The following is a 27,048-nucleotide window of genomic DNA, read 5'->3' on the forward strand; positions in this document are numbered from 1 at the left end:
AAGGCGGTCAACGTCAGGGCTGCTGAGCCAGCGCCTCAGCACAAGATGGCCGCCAGCCCAGCGCCACAGCACAAGATGGCCGCCAGCCCAGCGCCACAGCACAAGATGGCCGCCAGCCCAGCGCCATAGCACAAGATGGCCGCCAGCCCAGCGCCACAGCACAAGATGGCTGCCAGCCCAGCGCCACAGCACAAGATGGCTGCCAGCCCAGCGCCACAGCACAAGATGGCTGCCAGCCCAGCGCCACAGCACAAGATGGCTGCCAGCCCAGAGCCACAGCACAAGATGGCTGCCAGCCCAGAGCCACAGCACAAGATGGCTGCCAGCCCAGAGCCACAGCACAAGATGGCCGCCAGCCCAGAGCCACAGCACAAGATGGCCGCCAGCCCAGCGCCACAGTACAAGATGGCCGCCAGCTTGGAGCCACAGCACAACATGGCCGACTCAACGCCTGAGTCTCCAGACAAGGTGTCACCGACTCACCATCATAGATGGCGGAGGAGGAGGAGACAGGCGTCTACCGTTCCTCAAAGCCCAGAGGACGTTCCCGAGGCGGTGCCCGATGCTGTTCTGGAGGCTGAGGCGGTGCCCGACGCTGTTCCAGAGGCCGAGGCGGTGCCCGACGCTGTTCCGGAGGCCGAGGCGGGGCCCGATGCTGTTCAGGAGGCCGAGGCGGGGCCCGATGCTGTTCCGGAGGCCGAGGCGGGGCCCGATGCTGTTCCGGAGGCCGAGACGGGGCCTGATGCTGTTCCGGAGGCCGAGGCGGTGCCCGATGCCGTTCCGGAGGCCGAGGCGGTGCCCGATGCCGTTCCGGAGGCCGAGGCGGTGCCCGATGCCGTTCCGGAGGCCGAGGCGGTGCCCGATGCTGTTCCGGAGGCCGAGGCGGTGCCCGATGCCGTTCCGGAGGCCGATGCTGTTCCGGAGGCCGAGGCGGTGCCCGATGCTGTTCCGGAGGCCGAGGCGGTGCCCGATGCTGTTCCGGAGGCCGAGACGGTGCCCGATGCTGTTCCGGAGGCCGAGGCGGTGCCCGATGCCGTTCCGGAGGCCGATGCTTTTCCGGAGGCCGAGGTGGTGCCCGATGCTGTTCCAGAGGCCGAGGCGGTGCCCGTTCCCGATGCGGTGCCCGAGGCCACTCCCGATGCGGTGCCCGAGACCGGTCTAGAGTCAGGGCTAGTTCCTGTTGATCTTCCAGAGTCGAGTCAGGTTCCAGTTGACCCTCCAGAGTCGAGTCAGATCCTCGTGGACCTTTCAGAGTCAGGTCAAGTCACTGGGTGGCCTTCTGCTCCGCCCTGTTGGACTCCGGCATCGACCACAGGGGCGTGGTGGTCATCTGCTCCGCCCTGGGGGGCTTCCGCTCTGACCACACGGACATGGTGGTCTTCTGCTCCGCCCTGGGGGGCGCTTGCCCTGACTACACGGTTGTGGTGGTCTTCCGCTCCGCCCTGGGGGACTCTGGCGTCGACCACGAGGACGTGGTGGTCCTCTGCTCTGCCCTGGGGGGCTTCTGCTCTGACCACACGGACATGGTGGTCTTCTGCTCTGCCCTGGGGGGCGCTTGCCCTGACTACACGGTTGTGGTGGTCTTCCGCTCCGCCCTGGGGGACTCTGGCGTCGACCACGAGGACGTGGTGGTCCTCTGCTCTGCCCTGGGGGGCTTCTGCTCTGACCACACGGACATGGTGGTCTTCTGCTCCACCCTGGGGGGCGCTTGCCCTGACTACACGGTTGTGGTGGTCTTCCGCTCCGCCCTGGAGGACTCTGGCCTTGACCACAAGGGTGTGGTGGTCGTCTGCTCCGCCCTGGGGGGCTTCATGTTGTTTTTTCCTTTTGTTTTTGTGTTAATGTCTGTCCCTGTTCCTTTCTGTTAGTCTGGCCCTCCGTCCCTCCCCCTGAACCTCCTCCGGTCCTCCTCCCTCCTGGTCTTTCTGTGTTGTGTTTACATTCTGGTGCCTGTTCCCCATGTTTTTCTTTTCTGGCCCTCCGTCCCTCCCCCTGAGCCTCCACCTGTCCGCCTCCCTCCTGGTCTCTGTTTTGTGTCTGTCTTGGAGCGTCTGGGAGCCACTCCGTAGAAGGGGGGTACTGTCACAGTGTCTGGGTTGTGTTCCCTGGGTTCCCACTAGGTGTCCTCAGTTCCCACGGTGTTTATCATATTATTCACTTCCTGTCTCCTTATTTGGTCACCTTCCTCCTTGTTTAGTTAATTGATTGTTTCCCCACCTGTCTCCTGTTTCCCCATATCCTTTTGTGTATTTATACCTGGTCTGTCTGAGTCTTAGTCACGGAGTCCTTGTTTAATGTTGAATATTAATTCATGTCCGTCAGTTCTTGCCCTTGCCTTGTCTTCGTTTGGTTTATGTTTGGATGGATGTTTTTGGTTACGACTCATGCCTGGACTGTGTATTCTCTTCCGATTACCCCTTATTAAAGACGTACTCGCAATTGGTTCTCTCTCCTGTGTTTTCCGTAACACCGATCGTGACACATTCACAATGATTTTACTACATCATAGTGATGTCTTTAGTTCATTATTTTTAATTGCGCAACCATTACTAGACCACCCAAAAATTACAAAAACAAAGGAATCATACTTCCCGCAACCCACGTATATGTCATCTGCTTCACCTGTGCTGACTAAATTACATAATACAATTATATGAAGAATACATTGATTATTTTTCAAATTTCATCCCAACAAAGTTTAAATAGTGTATCCATGTCAAATGTTGGAAATTGGAACAAGTGCTTTATATCACATAAATCACACAAATAAAGGTTGGAAAATTAATTCTGAAAAAGTTGATAAGGTTGCCATGAGTACCATTTAAAGGCCAAAGTATAACATACTCTCTATTTGAAATATAAATAATGCCCTGTAATGTCCTGTAAAAAAAAAAAAAAAAAAACAACACCTAAAGTACTAACCTTAAATGACCAAATATTGTTCAGTTCATGTGAAATATACATATATACATATATAATTTTTATTTATTTTTATTTTTTGCACAGAACAAAATATTGAATTGAGACAATCAATTAAATTTACTGCACCTAACTCTCATTTCAAAAACACAGCCCCAAAATACTTGAAATGTAAAAGGAATCTATAGGAAACGATTTAATGTTTTGGGAGAGTACAGTTGTTTAAAATAATTGTATCTGCTTTTACCCTTTATGTTTTTATATCACAACAGAAGCTAAAGACAATAGAAAAACTGTGAATCTTTTTGCACAGATGAAATGAGCAGTACTATCATTGCTCTGGTACACACCCTTCTCAGATATAATATGATAAGTGGATTGTGGTTTGCAAATTAGCATACACAAGACATATTTTGTATCAAATGTACCCCATTTGTGATCTATCAATCAAAAGGGGTTTTGTGCATGCATTTCTTTCGATCTGGTAAGATTCTTAATTTAAACTAAATTTTATTCCCATTTGACACCGAATTTAGACTCCAAATTCTCCAGAGCACATTTTCTTTCTCTGTGAACATGAACTGTGAATGGCAAACCGTAAAAGTGTTTCATGCAGGGATCATGTAGCATGCAACGTGTGCTTGTGTATGTGGACACAAGCTGTACTAATTCGTAGCTGCTATGTATTTTCATGCTCATATGAAAGTTTTGAGGATTTTTGGTTTGTTTTCTAAAAATACTCACAATATACAAACAGGGCCACTGAATTCCTGATATCTGATCAATAAAACTGAGGTACAAAGTCTAAAGTTAAGACAGTGTTTCAACAGTTCTGTGTGTCCATTTTGTTCTATGTAGAAAAACATAAAAGTAAACATGTTTGCTGAAGGATTTGAAAGTATTTTATTAACATACATAAGCACACAGCATGTCACAAGAAATATTGTGCTTGTTTCAAAAACAGCATGTGAGAAGCAGACGGAAAAGGAGGAGATAGAAAAAAATAATAAAAAATAACTTCTGGGAGTCGCTAAGCCTTGCTTCAAGGGCAAAGAAGAAATTACTGTAGTAAAACAGTAGTAGTAATAGTAATAGTAGTGGTAGTAGTAGTCTCCTAGTAGTTTGAGGGAAAGATAATAATAATCACCACTAAGGAGGTAGGAGGGTGAACGTAAATACATGGAAGTCATTTCAAAAGGGGCCAAGTTACTGTTAAAGATGCGGGTTACATCCTATTAGGTTTCATACTGAGCAACCTTATTTCTCTCACTAAAGAAACATAAAAACCCAATCCAAATGTACACCATCCCCTGTTTTTCAATGGTGGTGAACCAATACATGTTAGTGATTGTAGTACATTTAACATGAGCACAAAATTTAAGCTATTTACAGAACAATACTATTGGTTTAGTCTTATTGCTTGCTTTAACTCTCAAGGTATCCTTTGTAAAACCAAGATGTTATGAAGCCGCTTAACAATATGACTAGAAGTATGAGGTGACAGGGGATAGTCACGGCTGGGACAGTGGGTGGTGATAACTTAGCAGTTAAAGGGATAGTTCACCCAAAAATGAAAATTATGTCATTAAATGACTCACCCTCATGTCGTTCCAAACCCCTAAGACCTCCGTTCATCTTCCGAACACAGTTTAAGATATTTTAGATTTAGTCTGAGAGCTTTCTGTCCCTCCATTGAAAACGTATGTACGGTATACTGTCTATGTCCAGAAAGGTAATAAAAACATCATCAAAGTAGTCCAAGTGACATCAGAGGGTCAGTTAGAATTTTTCGAAGCATCGAAAATACATTTTGGTCCAAAAATAGCAAAAACTACAACTTTATTCAGCATGGTCTACTCTTCTGGGTCTGTTGTGAGCGAGTTCAAAACACTGCAGTTTGTGATATCCGGTTCGCGAACGAATCACTCGATGTAACCGGATCTTCTTGAACCAGTTCACCAAATCGAACTGAATCGTTTGAAATGGTTCGCTTCATCAATAAGCCTTAATCCACATATGATGTAAGCTGTTAACTTTTTTAATGTGGCTGACACTCCCTCTGATTTAAAACAAACCAATATCCCGGAGTAATTCATTTACTCAAACAGTACACTGACTGAACTGCTGTGAAGAGAGAACTGAAGATGAACATCGAGCCGTGCCAGATAACGAACGAAAGATTGACTCGTTCTCAAGTCAAGAACCGATTGCATCGGTTTTCGGATCACCGGTAGTGATGGGAAGTTCGGTTCTTTTCTGCGAACCAGTTCTTTCGGACAGTTCAATTCAATAAACCGGTTGAAGAAAATGGTTCACTGGTTCTTTTGCGCTCGACGTAATGACGTCATTGCCGATGATTGCCCTTAGTTTTTCCTCTCATACACTACGCATGGTCATGTATCCACTGTATCTTGTATTGTTACATGTTGTGAAGTGTATTGTCTATTTGTTGTTTGTAATGTATGATGATGTAGAGCTTAAACATACTGTACCGAAAACAAATTCCACCGGCATTGTCGTGTGGCTAAATAAACAATCTAACTATTGATTCAAGCCTGCAGTGTACCCGAGCTCATAACATTAGCACAGAATAAGCTCAGAATCAATCACCAAAAGAACCGGTTCAGTTCAGACGCACTGTGTCACTGAATCACACATGTGCAGTATCATCAGCTCCTCGGTTCTCGAATCGGACGCGTCCGACAGAAACGGTTCTTGACTCGAGAACGAGTCAATCTTTCGTTCGTTATCTGGCTCGGCTTGGCGTTCATCTTCAGTTCTCTCTTCACAGCAGTTCAGTCAGTGTACTGTTTGAGTAAATGAATTACTCTGGGATATTAGTTTGTTTTAACTCAGAGGCAGTGTCAGCCACATTAAAAAAATTAACAGCTTAAGTCATTTGTGGATTAATGCTTATTGGAGACACAAACAGTTTCAAAAGATTCAGCTCGATTTGGTGAACTGGTTCAAGAAGATCCGGTTACATCGAGTGATTCCTTCGTGAACCGGATATCACTAAACTGTAGGGTTTTGATCGCGATCACAACAGACCCGGAAGAGAAAACAATGATGAATAAAGTTGTAGTTTTTGCTTTTTTTGGACCAAAATGTATTTTCGAAGCTTCAACAAATTCTAATTGACCCTCTGATGTCACTTGGACTACTTTGAAGATATTTTTATTACCTTTCTGGACATGGACAGTATACCGTACATACCTTTTCAATGGAGGGACAGAAAGCTCTCGGAGTAAATCTAAAATATCTTAAACTGTATTCCCAAGATGAACGGAGGTCTTACGGGTTTGGAACGACATGAGGGTGAGTTATTAATGACATAATTTTCATTTTTCGGTGAACTAACCCTTTAAGGATGCGGCTTGGAACAACAAAGATTACAGATTGAGTCAGTGTTGAATAAGTGAGATAATCTCTCACCATTCTGCCCTTGAGCAAGGCGATGTGTGCCTGCATTTCTCATTGTCTAAAAGTCAGTTACAAATCCAAATTTCATTTAAAGATTTGTAATAATTTTAGTATCATAAAAATGTCTTTACAAATTGCTGGACATGCTATGGTCACATACTGTGAAGAAATTCTTGGATTTTTTTTAACTAGCAACAACCTAAAAAAGATTATAAGGTCATAATAATGTTATATTTCAATAATAGGGGTTACCGTGGCTTGAAATCCGCAATTAGAAATTATTTCCTTCCCTTGGAGCATAAATCTATTTTAAAAGGTTCAAAATTACATCCACAAATCAAACGATACTCAACGCAAGTACATGAACACAAATGCTTTTATTTCACTCATCGCAGTTTGCTAGAATGTGTTAAAAGTATGCAATTCATAACAAGATGCTAAGCACTGCATTCTCAGCAGTGCCACATAGGGTGCCAACTTTTAACCAACTTTTGTAAGACAAAAATGTCATAATGGAGCTACAGTTTGAGTCTTGGTAAGCAAGTTAGATAACTGCTTACGTTTATAGTGAAATACTTGAATAATTTTTAAATTTGAAAGTATTTATTTTGGCTTCTTAAAGGTTTACTTCACCCAAAAAGGAAAATTCTGTCGTCATTTATTCACCCTTATATCATTCCAAAAACTCACTTTATTCTGCAAAAAACAAAATGATTTTATTTAGCATTTTTAACTACTGTTCTTGGAACAACACATTAAGGCTGCATGCTAATATGTACAGCAGGACTTCACACTTGTATTTGCATCACCATTTTCATACTTACGTAGAGTATGTTTCAGGCCTGAGCCTTTCCAATAATAATACACACACTCACTATTGAATATATATATATATATATATATATATATATATATATATATATATATAAAACAATACCCAAGTCCACTACAACTGTTATTGCCTAAATTTCTCAACAAATCAAAGCTCTATTGCAGTTTTTCCAACAAAAATGTCAGTTTTAGCCACTGTTTATGTACACTGTCTCATATGTAGCCAAAATATACATATGCCACCTGGAGCTAAAGTCCTAAAAGGCTGTTACACTTACACGTCATACTCAAAATAATTGGCACAAAACACAAAATTTTTCATAACCACATATAAACCCCCTTCATTTTCCAATTGCTAAATACAATTCACTTAACTGAAGCTAAAATCAAGTTCTGACATGCCTTTGCTTCTATGAAGGTGAGGGTTCGACCATCCCTGACCGATTGAGTCATCAAAGCATAACACTCAAACATGTGATTCAACTAACCAACTAAGATTATAGGGAGTTGTTTCGATAAAGGAGATAGAAACTAAAACAGAATGGTCTAATTTGCTACTACACACACCTGTTAGGCACAGGGATAGATACAACACAGGTGAGCGCTAGAGACACACTGTGCTATACTCTGCATAGAAAAAAAAGATCAAAATAAATAATAAACACACACATAAATGAACCAAGAGCAGTCATCCCCACTGGCATCTTTAACAATAACCTGAGTCCTTTTCTTTTGTGGCTAACATTGTTTTTGTTGTTGTTTTTTTATCTAAAATATTTTGAAGACTTCTGTAACTGTTGTAAAATAAGTTTTACATAGAGGTGTGACCTCTTTTTCCCTCAGTCACTCCTATTCATCATCTTCCATCACAGGGTCTGTATCCCAGCACGTAATGTCGATTTCTGTGGCAGACAATAAGACAAACATGTTATATTAGGATCTTTTCTGAGGCAAAGGATTGATGTAACAAGAAGAAATTATTTTCTTTGTTCTTCTTGTTTATTATTCTTATTGTTATTTAATTATAATGAGATATACCTGCAAGAAAGGAAAAGTTCATTCAAAAATAAAAAAAAATTGTCATTATACACCCTTCTGACATTTCAAAAAACGTATGATTTTTTTTTCTTTTGTGGTGAATTTTTGAAGAATATCTCAGCCACTCTTTTCTTAGGTGTCATTTTAGTATCACTGAGATACTATTATGGTTCCCATTCGGTCACTTTCAGTGTCACGTCTATGACCAACAAATTTGGAAATCTTGCTAGAGAGACCAATCTACTTCAAGTGTAAACTAAATAAGCCAATTCACATTAGCATGTGATGATTGCATTCAGTTGCCGTTGATCGCAGTGTGAGTATAAATAGGTAGCAGATGCACCGCATACTCAGCTTTTCCCTGAGGAACCGAGCGGTGTAATCATTCTGCTCCTGCCAAGCCTTCGTTTGAATGAACAAGTCAGTGTGCTTAAAGGACCTTCTCTGTGTGGGTGGTACGGCACTATAGCAGGTTGGTCGACCTTCGTAGAGTGGGTGCAAACTACAGGCTGCACATCCCCCTGTAGTGTTGCAGAAGCCATCTCCCCTGTGTTCTTCAGAACAACTGAAAGAGCACTCCTAAAAGAGCATTCATGTTTTTAAAGATGGCATTTCACCCGTGCAGTTACCTGGGACTAGGTGATGGTCATGATCACTGCCTCATGTGCCTGGGCATTAGGTAGGGATTCCCAATTCATCTGTCACCGATGTGACGTCGAAAGTGACCAACTGAAAGGGAACGTCTCGGTTATTTATTGTAACCCTCATTCCCTGAAGGAGGACCCTCGTTCGCTGAACGGCCATGTCCCTGGCTCGGCTCTTAAGTGACAACCTGAGTATGCAGTGCATCTGCTGCCTATTTATATTCATGCTGCGATCAGCTGTAGCTGGATGCAATCATCGCATGCCAATGTGGATTGGCTTGTTTGGTTTACACTCAAAGTAGATTGGTCTCTCTAGTAAGATTCCCAATTTGTCGGTCAATGAAGTGATGTCTGCGTTCCCTTCTTCAGACAATATGTATCTGAGATGTTTTCAATAATAGATTAGTTTTTTTTTCCATATTCATTTGAATTTGTTAAAGTTTTGTCATTGTGTTGTTTTTTGCCACCTTTTTTTGTAGCATAGCTTAAACGTAACAAAAGTTATGGCTGTCTGAAGTTGGGTGATAATTATGATTTTCTGGAATGGAATTTTGAGAAAAACAGGTTTAAAGTGAGATGGGTTTCACTTTCACTTCTACTTAATGATCGCTGTCTGTCGTGAGTGCTATACTACAAACCCGATTCCAAAAAAGTTGGGACACTGCACAAATTGTGAATAAAAACAGAATGCAATGATGTGGAAGTTTAAAATTTCAATATTTTAATCAGAATACAACACAGATGGGATATCAAATGTTTGAACTGAGAAAATGTATCATTTTAAGGGAAAAATAAGTTTCATGGCATCAACACATCTCAAAAAAGTTTTTGTTTACCACTGTGTGGCATCCCCTCTTCTTTTTGCAAATGTCTGGGGACTGAGGAGACAAGTTGTTCAAGTTTAGGAATAGGAATGTTGTCCCATTCTTGTCTAATACAGGCTTCTAGTTGCTCAACTGTTTTAGGTCTTCTTTGTCGCATCTTCCTTTTTATGATGCGCCAAATGTTTTCTAAGGGTGAAAGACTGGACTGCAGGCTGGCCATTTTCTGTACGCGGATCCTTCTTCTACGCAGCCATGATGTTGTAATTGATGCAGTATGTGGTCTGGCATTGTCACGTTGGAAATGCAAGGTCTTCCCTGAAAGAGACGATGTCTGGATGGGAGCATATGTTGTTCTATACCTTGGATATACCTTTCAGCATTGATGGTGCCTTTCCAGATGTGTAAGCTGCCCATGCCACACACACTCATGCAACCCCATACCATCAGAGATGCAGGCTTCTGAACTGAGCGCTGATAACAACTTGGGTTGTCCTTGTTCTCTTTAGTCCGGATGACATGGCGTCCCAGTTTTCCAAAAAGAACTTCAAATTTTGAATCGTCTGACCACAGAGCAGATTCACTTTGCCACAGTCCATTTTCAATTAGCCTTGGCCCAGAGAAAATGCCTGCGCTTCTGGATCATGTTTATAAATGGCTTCTTTTTTTACCTATAGAGTTTTAGCCGACAACGGCGAATGGCACGGTGGATTGTGTTCACCGACAATGTTTTCTGGAAGTATTCCTGAGTCCATGTTGTGATTTTCATTACAGTTGCATTCCTGTATGGGATGCAGTGCCGTCTAAGGGGCCGAAGATCACTGGCATCCAGTATGGTTTTATATATATATATATATATATATATATATATATATATATATACACACACACACACACACACACACACACACACACATATAATGTTTTCATATATATGTACTTTTTTTTTTTACATTGATCTGATTTTCATTTTCATTCAGAATTACTAAAACTGAAATAAAAATGAATAAAAACTAGATATATAGTTTATATATAATAGATATATAGAAAAAAATAAATAAAAATGGCAAAAACACAACAAAAATTAAAACCAGGAAAAAAAAAATAATAATAAAAAAATTAATACAAAACTATAAAACAGTAGTACCTCAATGATACTAAAATAACATTTTGATTGTCAATAGAACGTAAGTTGTGAACTAAAGTTCCCTTTCAGTCGGTCACTCTCGACACCACGTCGGTGACCGACGAATATGGGATATCGCTTTGATAAACCAATCTACTTCGAGTGTAAACTAAACGAGCCAATGCACATTGGCATGCAATTATTGCATCCAGCTGCCACTGATCACTGCGTGAGTATAAAAAGGCAGCAGGTGCAATGCATTCCAGCTTTTCGCTTGGGAGCCGAGCGTTAGTATCGCTCTGCTGTGAACTACGAGTTCAGCACGCTCTCGGAAGCTTCATGTGTTGGCGAGACGGCGCTTCAGCGGCGGTCGTTCCTGTGTCGAGTGGATTGCACACTTCAGGCTGCACTACCCCTGTCGTGTTGCAAGCGGCCAATTCCCATGTGCGCCTCAGCACTAAAAGAGCATTTCCTAAAGAGCAAATTTCTCTAAAAGAGCTTCACGGGTGCGTCTTTGTAAAGACGACGGATCGTCCTTATAAGGATGCCATTTCACCCGTGCGTTTCTGGGTGTGGTCGTTACCTGGCAACGGGTGATGGTCACGATCGCTGCCTCACGTGTCTGGACAATTCGGCTGCGCTACTGCCCTCTGGGATGGTGGCAAAGCCTGAGTCGGATCCCGAAGTGGCAGTTATGCTTTGCCGGGCCGCCGAGAGGGTAGGGCTCGAGTGGAATCCCTCACCGCATCCCAAAACCCTCGCGGCTGGAGGATTGGTTTCTAGGGGTGGCGCGCGCTGGTTCTCAGCGCCCCACCCCAGTGCCTTTTATTTCCGGAAGTGCATGACGAGCTCACCGGCCGCAGTGCCCCAGCCTGCATGTCGACCGAGTGCAGCACCCTGCATCCGCCCCCGCTCACGCGCCGCATCTGCAGCAGCCTCCAACTGGTGCCGTGGAGCTGGGCGCAGGCAAGCTGCCCCTCCCGTACCGGCCCCCGTCAAACTTGGCGGTCAGCAGAAGAGCAAGAGGCCCCGGGACGGGTGACCCAGAGAGAGGTAGCTGCTTTCTGGGGGATGGTGAAGGCACTTCTCCCTCCCCTGGAGGAGGGCCAGGCGGAGAATCTGGAAATCTCGATTGTGGAGAGCAGTTTTCTCCCTCTCTGGGTACCAGGAGGGCACGGAGAGTTGCGGACGGCCAAGCTCCGGACCTCACTCATCCCCCTCCTTCGCCAGATGGCAGCAGCGGGCGGATCGAGAGCATCAACGAAGGCCCTACTCACGCACCCTCTGCCAACCCGTGGAACCAGGTGAGCCCTGCACCCCACACTCACACCACACTCCGGCCTGCTCACAAGCCGCCCGCGGTGGGTCCCTGTGTTCCACCTCGCTGCCCCACTGCGGGTACGGCTGTGGTTCCGCTGGTCCCGCTTGTTTGGTTTTTAAGCGCCTGGTCAGCGCTACCCAGCCCGTCTCGCTGACGTGTACTTTCATGTGTCCATCCTTCCGCGCCACAGACCTTTTCTGCGGTTTGCGTTCGAAGGACTGGCATATCAGTACAAGGTCCTGCCCTGCGGGCTGTCCCGGTCTCCCCGTGTCTTCGCGAAAGTCACGGAAGCAGCTCTTGTTCCTCTCAGAGAGCAGGGTGTTCGCATTCTCAACTACTTAGACCAGGGATCAGCAACCTTTTCGGCATGACGTGCCATTTTTTTTTTTTATGGTTAACCACTGTGCCAACACAGCCCCCCCCCCCCCCCCCACACACACACACCCCGATATAATTCTGTATTTAAACGGTACATACACAATTTTTTATTATACGATAAAAAAAGTTTTTTTAACGTTTAATCAACGTTAATGCACTGCTTTAATTGATGAACGTGCACACACAGACACACACACACACCACTCGCACACAGAGATCTGAGATCGTGCTGTGCAAAAAGTAGCATTCAGAGTGTTGTCACGCTACTTTTATTAATCGATACTGAATCGCTACATTATATTTCTCAACAACAAAGGGGCAAAATCGCTTCATTGTCTGCAGAGAGAGACAATTTACCCCCCCACCCCCCCACCCCCACTTTCTTTCTCTCAAAATGGCCATATTTCAGAAAATTTTTCATCACTGGATATAGCTTTAGGTCATTTAACATTTCTATGGTAAAACGTATTATTAAAAGTTGACTAATGTTAATTGATTTGCAGCTTCATCTTACCTCACTCTCTTTAACGTTAAACTGACGCTTTGCGCTCTGCTTCTGTGAACAGTAAACCCCGCCTACTTTGATCTGATTGGCCATCTCAGTCATTTTGACATTGACGAGTGCTGTTAGACCGAGGCTTTGATCTGAAGCACCTAGTATGTGCAGTGTTTGCACGTGCATCCATGCAAGTTAATTCTCACACTTTAATAGTATTTGTAGCTCCTAACAGGCTGTGTGACTATGAGAAGTTATTATATCAAACTGTACGTCATTATACAGTTTTCCTTATTGCTTGCGTGCCAACGATTATCCCTCTGCGTGCCACTGTTGGCACGCGTGCCGTAGGTTGCCAACCCCTGACTTAGACGATTGGCTGATACTAGCACAGTCTCGAGATCAGTTGTGCGAGCACAGGGATGTGGTGCTCCGGCACCTGAGCCTGTTGGGCCTTCAGGTCAGCTGGGAAAAGAGCAAACTCTCGCCGTGGCAGAGGATCTCTTTTCTCGATATGGAGTTGGATTCGGTCGAACAGACAGCACGCCTCACAGAGGAACGTGCGCGGTCGGTGCTACCCTGCTTGAATACGTTCAAGGGCAGGACAGCGGTCCCACTGAAAGTCTTTCAGAGGCTCCTGGGGCATATGGCGGCGGCACTTACACCGCTCGGCCTATTACATATGAGACCGCTCCAGCACTGGCTTTATGGCCGAGTCCCGAGGTGGGCGTGGAAGCGTGGTACTCACCGGGTCCAAGTTACACTGGCCTGTCGCCAAACCCTCACCCCGTGGTCAGATCTTGCATTTCTCCGGGCAGGGGTGCCCCTAGAGCAGATATCCAGGCATGCTGTGGTTTAAATGGATGCCTCCACCACCGACTGGGGTCCACGTACAACGGATATAAAGTCTCAGGGGTTTGGACGGGCCCGCAGCTGCAGTGGCACATCAATTGCCTAGAGTGGCTAGCAGTACACCTTGCCTTGAACCATCTCAAAGGTCTCCTACGAGGCAAGCATGTGCTGGTCCGAACGGACAACACTACGACCATTGCGTACATCAACCGACAAGGTGGTCTGCGCTCTCGTCGCATGTAGCAACTCGCCCGCCATCTCCTCCTTTGGAGTCAGAAGGTTCTGAGGTCACTTCGTGCCATTCACATTCCAGGTCTGCTCAGTTGTACAGCCGACGAGCTGTCTCGAGCAATGCTCCATCCCCTGACAGTCCAGCTGATTTGGAGGCGGTTCAGAGCTGCTCAGTTAGACCTGTTTGCTTCTCCAGAGACCTCTCACTGCCAGTTGTTCTACTCCCTGACGGAGGGAACTCTCGGCACGGACGCACTGGCACACAGCTGGCCGCGGAACCTACGCAAGTATGCGTTTCCCCCAGTGAGCCTTCTAGCACAGACACTGTGCAAAGTCCGGGAGGACGAGGAGCAAGTCTTGCTAGTAGCGCCATATTGGCCTACTCGGACCTAGTTCCCCGAACTAGTGCTCCTCTCGACAGCCCCTCCTTGGCCAATTCCTCCCTCCACTCTCAAAGTCCAGGTTGCTGCTATTGCTGTGTACCATGACCCCGTGAATGGGAAGTCTTTGGGTAAGCATGACCTCATCGTCAGGTTCCTTAGAGGGGCCAGGAGGTTAAATCCATCCCGGCCCCCCTGTATACCCTCTTGGGACCTGTCTCTAGTGCTTAAATCACTACAGCAGGGCACATTCGAGCCTTTGCATTCAGTTGAGCTAAAGTTTCTTTCATTGAAAACTCTGCTCCTGCTTGCACTGGCCTCCATCAAGAGGGTAGGGGACCTGCATGCATTTTTGGTCGACGATTCGTGCCTAGAGTTCGGGTCGGCTGACTCCCAGGTAATCCTGAGGCCCCGGCCTGGCTACCTGCCCAAGGTTCCCACTACACCCTTCAAAGACCAAGTGGTGAACCTGCAAGCGCTGCCCCTGGAGGAGGCAGACCCAGCCCTGGCTTTGCTTTGTCCCGTCCGAGCATTAAGGTGCTACGTAGACCGGACACAAAGCTTCAGGACCTCAGACCAGCTCTTTGTCTGTTACGGAGGCCGGCAGAAGGGGAGTGCCGTCTCTAAGCAGAGGATGGCCCACTGGATTGTGGATGGCATAACCCTGGCTTATCAGGCTCAGTATGTGCCCTGCCCGTTCAGGTTACGAGCTCACTCAACTAGAAGTGTTGCATCCTCCTGGGCGCTGGCTCGTGGCGCCTCGCTGACAGATATTTGTAGAGCTGCGGGCTGGGCGACCCCTAACACGTTCGCTAGGTTCTATAGCCTTCATGTAGAGCTGGTATCCTCCTGTGTTCTCACCTCAAACGGGTAGAGGCACTGAGAGGCCCCGGTTAGTGTCGGCGTGCTTAAACCGCTCCAGAGTGTCTGTACTGTAGACCCTGTTGAGATCCTCCATCACCCTAAGCAGCTGGATGCGGCGGAACGTCCGGCGCCAGACCTTCATGATGAATCCGTGAGAACCATGGAAGGGTGGGTTCCATATTGAGACCTAAGCGGTACTCATATGTGTATAGTCCACGGTATAGCCTTAGAGCCCGTGTTTCCCCGGCATACTTTTGCCTTCCCATCACCTAAAATTTCTCTATATACTCCTAAACGGATGCTATATGTGTATTTGCCTCCGAGATCTCCTTCTGGAAGGATGCGGACCGGGTACGTTTTCCCAGTGTCATCCAATCTCACCCAGTGAGGTAGTGCTTTGACAACGGTTAGTGAAGCTACTTGTTCTGAGCCCCGGCCTACACCTAATAGGGGTGCAGGCGGCTCGCACAGGGCACTGGAAGGGGCAGCACCCATGGCGCTTTGATAGGGATCCCACATTCGTCGGTCACCGACGTGGCATCGAGAGTGACCGACTGAAAGGGAACGTCTCGGTTACGTATGGTAACCCTCGTTCCCTGAAGGAGGGAACGGAGATGCCACATCCCGTCGCCATGGTTGCTGTACCGCCGCTGAGCTGCCGGTCCCCAGCTCGGCTCCTCAGCGAAAAACTGAAATGCATTGCACCTGCTGCCTTTTTATACTCACGCAGTGATCAGCGGCAGCTGGATGCAATAATTGCATGCCAATGTGCATTGGCTCGTTTAGTTTACACTCGAAGTAGATTGGTCTATCGAAGCGATTTCCCATATTCGTCGGTCACCGACGTGGCGTCTCCGTTGCCTCCTTCAGGGAACAAGGGTTACCATACGTAACCGAGACGATTATTAGCTACTCAAAAAAAATAAAGAACACTTCATTATGTCTCACCCAATCTTAATGTTTTTATTTTTATTTTTTATGATATGCATCAAAACAGGAACAAGAATTGTGTTTGATGTTTTTGTTTTTTTATGTCTATATGGCTTTTATTCATTTTTAATTAAATGTTAGTTATTTTAGTACATTAAGAATTGTGTTCAAATTATTTCATGTTATTTCAGTAAATTATTTAATGTGCTTCAACCTGCTGTGATCTCACCTGGTGGTTTGTTATAAAAAACTGGTGTTGGGTTGACTTTTGCAGTGCAGTCATCTGACTGGGCAAAGTCATCCTCCTGTGACTGGCTAAAGTAGCCTTCACTTGCCTGCATAAACACAAATATATTTGTAAACATATAAAGCATTGGTCTCAAACTCAATTTCTGGAGGGCCACAGCTCTGCACAGTTTTGCTCCAACCCTAATCAAACACACCTGATCCAGCTTATCAAGGTCTTCAGGATTACTAGAAACTTCCAAGCTGGTGTGATTTAGAGCTGGTTGGAGCTAAACTCTGCAGAGCTGTGGCCCTCCAGGAATTGAGTTTGCGACCACTGATATAGTGCTTCATGCATCTTGAATTTGCCATGTGTCAAAAAAGCATATGCTGCCATCTGGTGGCAAAATAAATAAGATAAGTAAAAAAAACAAAACAAAAAAACATGCAGGACAATGAGAGGCAAGGCAACATTGCATTGTTCATTTTAAAAGTACGTTCTGCTGACCTGGGTCCCTTCTTTAAGAAGCATGTCTCCATTGGTCAACAGTAGCTGTCCTTCATCCAGATCCTGGCTGTCAGAGCCGGAAGCATGCCGCAGTGCCTGCTGGTAACTCAGGGTCATCTGGTGGGGTCCGGCCACATTCACCAGGCTAGATGGGTTGTCTTCTGTGCCAGTGCAGTAGGGGGTGTCAGGCACCTCATCGAAGCTCAGGAGTGGCTGTGGGAGAGCAGGGGAGGAGCTGGCAAGATGAGGCTCCAGGGTGTCCTCCATCAGGTCCATAATGTGGCTGGGGGCCTGGGAGGAGGCCGTACCTGGTGCTGGGCCTCTGTCCCACAAGTCTAGAAGGCTGTCATCTGTGCTGGATAATGGAGCTGTGCTGCTGGGCTGGGGGGAAGCACTTGAAGAGGTCTCGGCGAAGCCAGATTCCTGCACTGAAGTCTGCTTGGCAGTGTCAAAGGCTGGAGGAAGGAAAAGGAAATGTAAGAAATAGAATAATATTACGTTCATTACATTCATGTTTTTTGGTTAAATTTTTAAATGTATTTTGCAAGAATGATGGTTCTGTGCTCTATTAAATCATCACATATCACATCCCATGGATCATGCTGAGAACACTGACCAATTATGCCATAATTGTCCATTTAGATTTTCTTTGAAAACCTATTTTTTCAAACTCCTCCTAGACTGTCAATGTCACATTACACTGACCACAGCATCACCTGATAAAAAAACATAAACCATTAAATCATATTACCTGTGATTGTATTTATGATTTTTCTGACATTTTGACTAAAATCATCTTAAATCGTCTTTAATTACTTATAGTTTCAGTTGTTCTGATGCTCCCTGCATGCTTGGCTCTTCATTTTGCCCGTTGTGCTTAGCCCCTTCATTGCTGCTTGTAGCCATTACTATTTGTTTTATTATTACTATTTTTGCGTTAGATTTTTTCATTATTATTATTATTATTATTTTTTTTTTTTGAGAGAGATAACTGTCAATGCCAAGATAAGCAGGAGGAGTAAGATCAGGAAATGCCAAGCAAGATTTAAACTCATGTTGCCTAGATAAGCATAATGAGCCAACCACTAGGCCACAGCTCTGACACATATTAATCATGATCGAGATAATATGAATATCATAAAGAAAAGAGTCAAAAGACTTCCCTTGTTTTTGAGGGCTTACCTAATTCCTTTCGAATTAAGTCCTCTTTTTCCTCCTGAATCGCTATTTTGGGGATGGGAGTACATCCAGTTGTCATGCTGCGCGCGAGGATTCCTTCAGCAGAGTCATCTGAGACATCAAAGAGAAGGTAAACGTTTAATGTGGGCTCAAGTAAATCTTAAGTAACTCATACCTACCAAAATATAAATCACAACACATATGACAAAGTTTACAAATAGTCTGAAAGGATTGCTAACAATACCAAACAATAGCAAGCAATGTTTTGTCTGTCAAAGCGTGCATCATCCCCATTGGCCTTGTCAATGACCGTGACATTAAAACACAGACATGCCAGCATGACTGTGAAGACAAAACACAGTGTGCAGTGCAGAAAATTAGTTCACAAATTTACAAATGCATGTCGTTTTTGAACATGCACACACTCTTGAAAATGTCAGCACAAGAAAGATGTTTTATTAATAGAAAATCTTTTATACACTCAAAACAGCACTAAAGCATATATAATCTTCTGCATCCACCAATATTTCATGGAATTATGAAATGATGCATACAGAAACACTAAAAGTTGACTTCTTGATCTCATGACAAGCTAAAGCAAGCTGACAGGTTAAAAAATATATATTCAACTAATTGACTTTAAAGTGGCAGGTGGTCAATATAATACAAGATGTTATCATACAGCCAAGATCCAAGATCTTTTAGTCTTGTTTATGCAATTTCCAGAGGATATCTAAATAATGAAGACACACCAACCCACTGGAAAGAACAACCACAATTAAGATCACTTTAACATCTCAATTGTTTCTCCTGGACAATAATATTTAACAGAGAGCTTTTTAATTGTTACAATTTAAAAAATATTCTCAAACTTCTGTATCACAAATCATGCTCAGATTTGCAGAAATTAAGAGGTCTGCAAGCAAAAGTCAGAGATTTCGATGAAACAGCTATCAAATTAATTAAAAACCAAATCTGAGATAATTCTTATTGTATGTCAAGACAAATTTGCTTAAGATGAAACATTCTTAAAACCCAATTAAGTTTCCTGAGCTCTGAAATTTTCCACTTGAATTCACTCATAACACAACAAAATTCTGAGATGCAAAGTTCAGAGATAGCCACTTTAAAATGATACAGCTGAGAGAAGACCTCACACGACATAACAAACAATCATTGAAACGACAAAAACCATTATAAAAACTGATTTCAGGAAAACAGTTGTACAGGCACAAAACTGAAAAATAAAACCCACTGTATCACTCTAGATAAACTTTAGATGTTGGGTCTTAGCAAGGACACAATGTTTAGTCCACATAGCACACACCGATAACTGCGTGTGCCATTTGTCCTTGTGTTGCTATTTAATTTTACTTTCAAACACACCACAAGGTTAGCTCCACTAAGATCATGCATGACACCATAGTCACACAAAGTCTACGGAATACAAGCCCAAGGACTTGGAGACCACAATCACATGCGGTGCAATGTGGAATACACTCACAGTTTAACAGGATGGAAGGAAGTGCACAAAGGACAGTCGGTTATCCATCAGAAAGAGCATTGGAAGAAAAGAAAGGGGGACATGGGGGGAGTAACATTTTTGAGATTCAATCAGATCTCCCTAACCAAAAGAATCACTTTGTCTCAGACCTTTAAACATCCATGGCATAGTTTATAACACATACGCAATGTTTCCAGTTCAAAATACAAAGTCAACGGACAACAAGTATAGGACACATATACAGACTGTGGACCAAGAAATGGACTGTGAAACTGAAAAGGCCGTAGTCTAGATAGCTAGTACTGAAGGTTACTTGAGATCATGGGACATACAGAAGGGGACTTGAGATTAGACATACATTTCATCCTGTAAGAGTTGAGCAATTGACCAAATTGTCGTAAAAAGTGGATCTGTCTTCATCAGGATGCTCTAAATCTGCTCCGTACTGCTCTCTTTCAGTTAACACAGCTGTCCTTCAAATTTATTAATTCACAGAAAAAATTAATTCTGTCATTATTTAATCACCTGCATGACTCAATGTCATTCCAGAATCAGAAGACTTTATTTTTTCCGTGGAACACAAAAGGAGATGAGTCAATGCGATGCAGATGTATGCAAAAAGATACATTTTTTAAAAAATGTCATATTGGTTTTGTATGCTTTCAACAAATTTTTATACCATTTTGTACCAACAAAATTTTTTTATTTAAAGTAGTTATTGTGTAAATGCATGTTATAGATCTTTTTTGACCTCGTAATTTTTTATCAAAATGTCATAACTTGACCCTTCTGATGAAATTACTTCTCTCTAAAGAACCAAGTCCCAACTCGATGTTTATACTTCTTTTTCAATACGTCATTACACTTGAATGTATATCACAATACAGAGGAAAAGATTGGTTGCCATATCTGCTAGACTGCAACTAAAAATGTCATGTGGCATAGCTATCAAGTAGGGGTGGCATGGTTCGCTGAAAAAAAAAAAAAAACGTTCAGTTCACCACACACGGTTCGGCACGCGCAGGGACCGCGGTTCAACTTAAATCTGACAAAGCATCTGTAATATGGTAAGCTATAATAACATATAGACCTAAAACAAAAAGGGTTCAGATAATATGTGTTTCTGTTGATGGATGTGCGCATACCTGCACCTCAGAACGCGTGCAAATATTAAGCTCTCTCTTAAGTATTGTGTTTAAATGGACAAATTCAGACAAAAATTATGTCAAAATGCCTGTCTTGGTAAGTGTCCTATAGCAGACATAGCTGGCTGAACGTAGGCCTGCTGTATCAGTGCATTCTCTTAAAGTGACAGTCTTAATCGAACAGCAACAACAAAGAAATCATTCACTGCTCTTGATTAAAAAGCTTTTGTAACTTTAATAAAGATTAATCTTTAATTTATACAGTCCAATATGCAATGCTGTTTTACATTTTGATTACTTTATTCAATTTCGGTAGCTAAAAACTTATGCTAGATCTACCTAAAAAAAAAAAAAAAAACTTAAAATCACTGTTTATTGTTTGTATCTTTACTTTATTGTATTTATTTGTGCTGCTGCTTATAGTTGGATAGAATATTCTTCTTTTTTTTAATTAGAAAGTAAAGTTTTTCCATAAACATATCACAAACCGAACTGTACCGAAACTGTGACTCTAAAAAACCGTGAAACAAACCGAACCGTGAAAAAGTTGAACCGTTTTACCCCTACTATCAAGTGATAATCTTTCTTACACTTTTAATATTTAATATTTTTAGTATTTAGGGGTCATCTCAATGATGATGTTTCATGTTTTATCTCCATCCCCGAATGTTGGGTTGCACTACATGATTTTGTTGGTCACAGTAGTAATTTAAAGTAGTTTTTCTAATATTAATAAGCAATGAGGTAATTTTTTTTAAATGCATATTTTTTTTAATTCCTAGAAGGTAATTAGATTAAAGATTATGATATATTAGATTAATTATAAAATTTAAGATTGTGATAAACTATCTAATCCCATGTTTCTTTGTCTTTTAGGGTGCAGGCACTGTCATTAAAGGGCTAGTTCACCCAAATATTACAATTATGTCATTAATGACTCACCCTCATGTCGTTCCAAACCCGTAAGACCTCGTTCATCTTCAGAACACAGTTTAAGATATTTTAGATTTAGTCCGAGACAGCCGCGGCGCTACCAGGTCCAGGCCCACCCATTTTGGTGAGTTTCATTTTAGCGGTTCATCCAATAAGCAGCCCGAGGAAAGCTTTGAGTGAAAGCTTCTCAGCCAATCGGCGGCTTCTTCCCCACGTGTGGACTCAGCATCATCACCAGAAAGTGATCCAATGAAATGAATGACCTTGGCGGACACAGACAGTTTTGCTAATATGAAACGTAAAACAAAAGCAGCTTTTTTTTTTTTTTAAATTCAGCATTTCCATTCTGAATTTATAAGAAACAGTTAAATAATTTTAAATCGATTTCCTGCTGTTTGTGTTTAGCAGCTGTGTCAGATTCATTGCTGCTGTTATTTCATGTTCTTAAGTTCTTCTTGTCATTTTGAATTTATAAGAAACTGTTAAATAATTTTGGACAGTTCCCTGCCCGCCGTGTTGGGTAAATAAATGGAGAGAGAAACAGAACCTCCAAAGATAAAATTCAGTTTCAGTCTTTTTGTGTATTGAACGTTCAAAAGAGATAAATGAAGTTAACTTACTGCCAACAATTAAGGTGTATTTCTTTGTCCGCTTCAGCACTGAGCTGAGGACAGCGATACAAGTTGCTGTCCTCAGTGCCGCAGAAAAGAACTGGGAGCTTATTTTAACTGGCCCATCCAGTTTTCTGGAGGCCCACCTACAATAAAAATCCTAGCGCCGCTAGTGGTCTAAGAGCTTTCTGTCCCTCCATTGAAAACACGAAAGAGAAGACAATGCTGAATAAAGTCGTAATTTTTGTTATTTTTGGACCAACATGTAGTTTCGATGCTTCAACAAATTCTAACTGACCCTCTGATGTCACATGGACTACTTTGATGATGTTTTTATTACCTTTCTGAACATGGACAGTATACCGTACATACATTTTTAATGGAGGGACAGAAAGCTCTCGGACTCAATCTAAAATATCTTAAACTGTGTTCTGAAGATGAACGGAGGTCTTACGGGTTTGGAACGACATGAGGGTGAGTCATTAATGGCATAATTTTAATATTTGGGTGAACTAACCCTTTAAGGGAAAAATCAGCTTGGACATTCTGTCAATCAGCTCTATTAGTGTTCCACAGAAGAAACTCATACAGGTTTGGAGTGACATGACGGTGAGCAAATGGTGACAGATGCTTAATTTCAAGGTGAACTATCCCTTTAATACTAGCACATACTGACACTGGAAGACCAGGGTGTATCCGGTAAAGTGCAGCAACAGTGAATGCCCTGAAAAGCACAGTGTTGCTGAGGAAGCCAAAAGAAAAATGATAATTCTGTGAGGAGGGAGGCTAAAGGCTAAGCTATTGACGTTGTGATCCTATGCTGATGCAGTATCCCTCAGCAAGATCTGTCCAGTACCTACCAGGTGGACCTGGCTGCCGCCGTGAATGGGGCGGAGTGCGAGAAGTGGGCGGGCTGCAATCGGATGGACTGTGCTGCTGCCTCAAGAATGGACTGTCCAAGCGGCCTGGTAAACGGGAGACAGGACCATTGACACGAGGACACCCACGCACACACATGTAGTGACGTACACAGGTGTGACAGAGGAAGACCAGACAAGATAGACAGGAAGAAAGAAATCCAGGGATAGAGGGATATAGAGAGGCACAAGTTCAACACAGAAGCAATGATGGATGTGTGGCAGTTGGGTGGAGGTTAAATAAGATCCAGGATCATCAGAAGGACAGATGGAATGGACAGATGATCGAAAAGGAAATCAAACAGATGTGTTGACAACCAAAAGGATAGAGTGATCAGAAAAAAAAAGAATTGACCAAGAAATGGAGAGGAAATAGTGAGGTAGGAGAGGTTAGAAAACAGTTGTTAGTGTGATGGTTTCACACCCTCTAAGCATAAATCAGTAGTTGTTTCTGTGTCTGTTCCCTTCAGCAACAGATGGTAGTGAGGAGGTTGACATTCACTCCAACACTGAAAATGTTATTATCTTAAATAAACAATGAAATGACACAATAATCCAGTAATAATATTGCATTGTTCAGCAGGACCATTAAGTGTTTTGGAAAATGGCACCAATACAATTTTTTTTTTTTTTTTTTTAAATAAAGTAATCTTCAGCATCTCTGCTGAAAAAAAAACCCCTACATAAACTATGCTAAGGTGGATTGCTGGTTTAAGATGGTCAAATTGCAGTCCTCTTTTGGAATTTCCAGCTGCTTTTTACAGCAGCTTTTTACTCAACTTCCAGTTGGTACATTTGAACCTTATGTGGAAAAACTGGGCTATTTGGAACAAAATATTATCTTCTCAACTAGTCGCATTAGTAAGAAATAAAAAAAACATCAGTCAGCAAGCTGTTTTAACAAATTGCCTCCAATAGAGTTTGCAGGTTGTTAGCAAGTTTGCTAAGCTGTGCAATACTCTATTAAGCACAATACATTAGTACACAGAAATGTTTGTTTTTTAATTTTTATTATTATTATTATTTAGATTGTTCATTTGTTTTAATCAAAATGACCAGTCGGTGTGGTTTAAGCTGATTTTGTTGGTTTAATTGGTCTTTTAGCCTAGTCAAACTGGTTAAGCTTAAATTCTGGCCACAATGTAGCATCTTAGTTCATCAAATTAACTATGAGCATGTAATTATTATATTTGAATAATCTATCTATCTATCTATATAAACTGTATATCCATCAACCATTATTCAAACTGGTTATCCTCTGTAGGTTGTAAGCCTCTATTTAAATTTTAAATACATTTAAAAAAGTCAAATATACTGTACACTTTGTTTGATATTTTGTTATACAGTTTAAAACATTCTCACATTTATAACTGTGGCTTACAATAATTGTTGGGAGTATTTGAAGTTTAGATCCTCTTTAACCTTTGTTCTCTATATAAATACATAAATGTATATCTATCTACTTTACTTAATTTAACTATGACCCAAACGAATCTGTGGTGATGATTCAGAGTACATATTTCACTACATTCTTAGACAGATGGTCTCTCCTGACAGTTTGAGAGACAAGCGAAAAGCAAGAAGCAGGACAAACAAAGGCTTAGGATTTAGCATCTATGCCTTCCTCCTCCTCTTCTCTACCCTTTTAACTATGATCTTACCGGTCCTGTGCGTGGTGACTGGTGAGATGTCCACGCTGTTGGCTATTGCCCTCTCTCTCTGCTTGAAGAATTCACGTGGGTTACTGGGCCTTTGGGCAATGATGGCTGCTGCTTCCTATAAACATATTAACATGGGAAAACGAGATAAAACGTAATATATATTAGATACAGATGTAGATAGTTAGATAGAATTAGATAAAATACAGAGAATAATGTATTATATTACATATGTATTTATTATTATTAATGTCTTATAAGATAAATAAATAAGTCTTAATTTTCCATCAGTTTTCTATTTGGATATATTTTTTAGCACACTGCACATTTACACTGGTATTTTAGATGGAATTTTATAATTTTCCTGGGTATTGAAATTTGCCGCATCCTGTCAACACACTGTATGAACACAGGAAAAGGAGGTTAAACAAATCCCAGTTTCTAAAATAAATTTGGATCATTTATATATATATATATATATATATATATATATATATATATATGATTGAACACATAATTACAAAATAATATAATTAAATATATTATTATAACAATAGCTAAATAAATAATGGAATCATGGATCTAAACCAGTAATACATGATGTGACAAATAGAAATAACTGCAGGTAAGGCTTTTTTTTTTTTTTTTAAACCCCAGCAGAATATCTGTCGTTACAACACAAATCTGCCCCACATTTTAGTTTGTTAGGGTCGGAATCTGTCCTCCTTTTGAAAACACTTATCTGAGAAAATGAATCGATGTTGGTGTGGCCCTAAAAGCTCTGTTTCAACCCACCTCAACCTCTGTTTCTTTTTTCTCCAGGGCAGGGTCTTCATAACTGGGCTCTGTCTGTGAAGTGATGAATGCACTTTTTTATTTCCAGCAGGGGGCAGCAAAAACTTTTAACATTAAATTGTAGGTCAATCCACAATCCAGTTTTTTGTAACATATTTACTTTCCAGATTAGTGCAATACATTTTGTGTAAATAATCTGTCTGTATACTGCCCAAAGTCAGTATATATATATTCATTTATAACAGGACAATATTACTTAAGATACATGGGTCGTCTTCTTCTGATTATCACCAATAGACCATCATGCAATCTGTAAATGATTCAAGCCCTAAAATATCTCTTAAAACACCAAACCTGGTTTAATGTACGCAATGCATACGCACTCTTACAATCAAGGGCTGATTCCTTGACCTCTCTTTGGCCTCTTCCTCCTCCTGCATCTTCTTCCTGTGACCACGCATATGAACAGATAGCATTATAATAATGTATGGCTGAGGGTCATCAGTGTTGGCAACTGTAGCATCATTCCTACCTCTGTTCCTCGATCTGCTGCTCCCTCTCACGGAAGCGCTTCTCTCTTTCCTCTTGCTCTTTTCTTTCCAGTTCCATCCTCTCCATTTCAAAGCGCTGCCGTTCATCTGCAGCCTTCCTTCTCTCTTCCTCCTTTCTCAACTCCTCTTCCCGCTTTTAAAAAGGCACATATTAGTAAAGCATCAGTTAAATGAATTTACAGGCACAATAAGATTATGAGAATAACATTTATACTTATTATTTTTCCTTATTTCATTTATATTTTATGTATTTGGTTTTAAATTTTAGTGGAAAAGAACAGATCTATACATTTTATAACGTAATATTTTGTGCAAAAAACATAATTAAAACAGGCCTGCAGAAGAATTCTGCCATTTTTTTGAACCAGCAATTTTCAACACACCTTTAACTATCTATTTAGTACAATACAATTCTGAAGTGAAAATAACATTGTAAACATTTATGGATGGTAAGGCTAACAGCTAGAACTTTTTGTTACCTAAATGCACACAGTTAAATAATAATTTCATACTGTAAATGGCAAAATTGTTGTTAGTGGTGAAAATAACAGCTATAATTTTTGTAAAAATCAATATAGCTATTTTTTCACTCAGTTAATGTAATCTTTATTTTACTGTTTAGATGATCATAGTTGTCAAATAGAGCAATTTTTTAAATAACAGATTTTCAATCATTAGGACTGAAATCTGTACATAAAAAAATGTAGTAGTAGGTATGGTAAAAGGTTACCAAGTTTCCAAGAAAGTTTTAATACAACCCCTGAGTGC

At 42.2% G+C, this 27,048-nt stretch overlaps 1 protein-coding gene across 7 annotated transcripts in view; it reads right to left on the minus strand.

The window, feature by feature from the left end:
• Positions 1-7,288: 7,288 nt before the first annotated feature.
• The window catches only part of LOC132130126 (drebrin-like), a 102,744-nt gene continuing 82,984 nt past the window's right edge, over positions 7,289-27,048 (minus strand). For 2 of the 7 annotated variants that reach the window (XM_059541789.1, XM_059541784.1), the window contains exons 7-15: positions 26,262-26,413; positions 26,119-26,176; positions 25,730-25,783; positions 24,938-25,052; positions 23,220-23,324; positions 18,170-18,277; positions 16,988-17,442; positions 16,484-16,589; positions 7,289-8,075 (exon numbers count right to left, since the gene is read on the minus strand). In XM_059541789.1, coding sequence (XP_059397772.1) covers positions 8,023-8,075; positions 16,484-16,589; positions 16,988-17,442; positions 18,170-18,277; positions 23,220-23,324; positions 24,938-25,052; positions 25,730-25,783; positions 26,119-26,176; positions 26,262-26,413 — 1,206 coding nt within the window. In that variant the 3' untranslated portion in view covers positions 7,289-8,022. Of the gene's footprint in view, positions 8,076-16,483; positions 16,590-16,987; positions 17,443-18,169; positions 18,278-23,219; positions 23,325-24,937; positions 25,053-25,729; positions 25,784-26,112; positions 26,177-26,261; positions 26,414-27,048 lie in introns of all 7 variants that reach the window. The other 5 variants (XM_059541785.1, XM_059541783.1, XM_059541786.1 and 2 more) reach the window with 4 other exon arrangements.

The sequence above is a fragment of the Carassius carassius genome, chromosome 47, assembly GCF_963082965.1.
Source record: "Carassius carassius chromosome 47, fCarCar2.1, whole genome shotgun sequence".
In the NCBI taxonomy this organism is placed as follows: domain Eukaryota; kingdom Metazoa; phylum Chordata; class Actinopteri; order Cypriniformes; family Cyprinidae; genus Carassius; species Carassius carassius.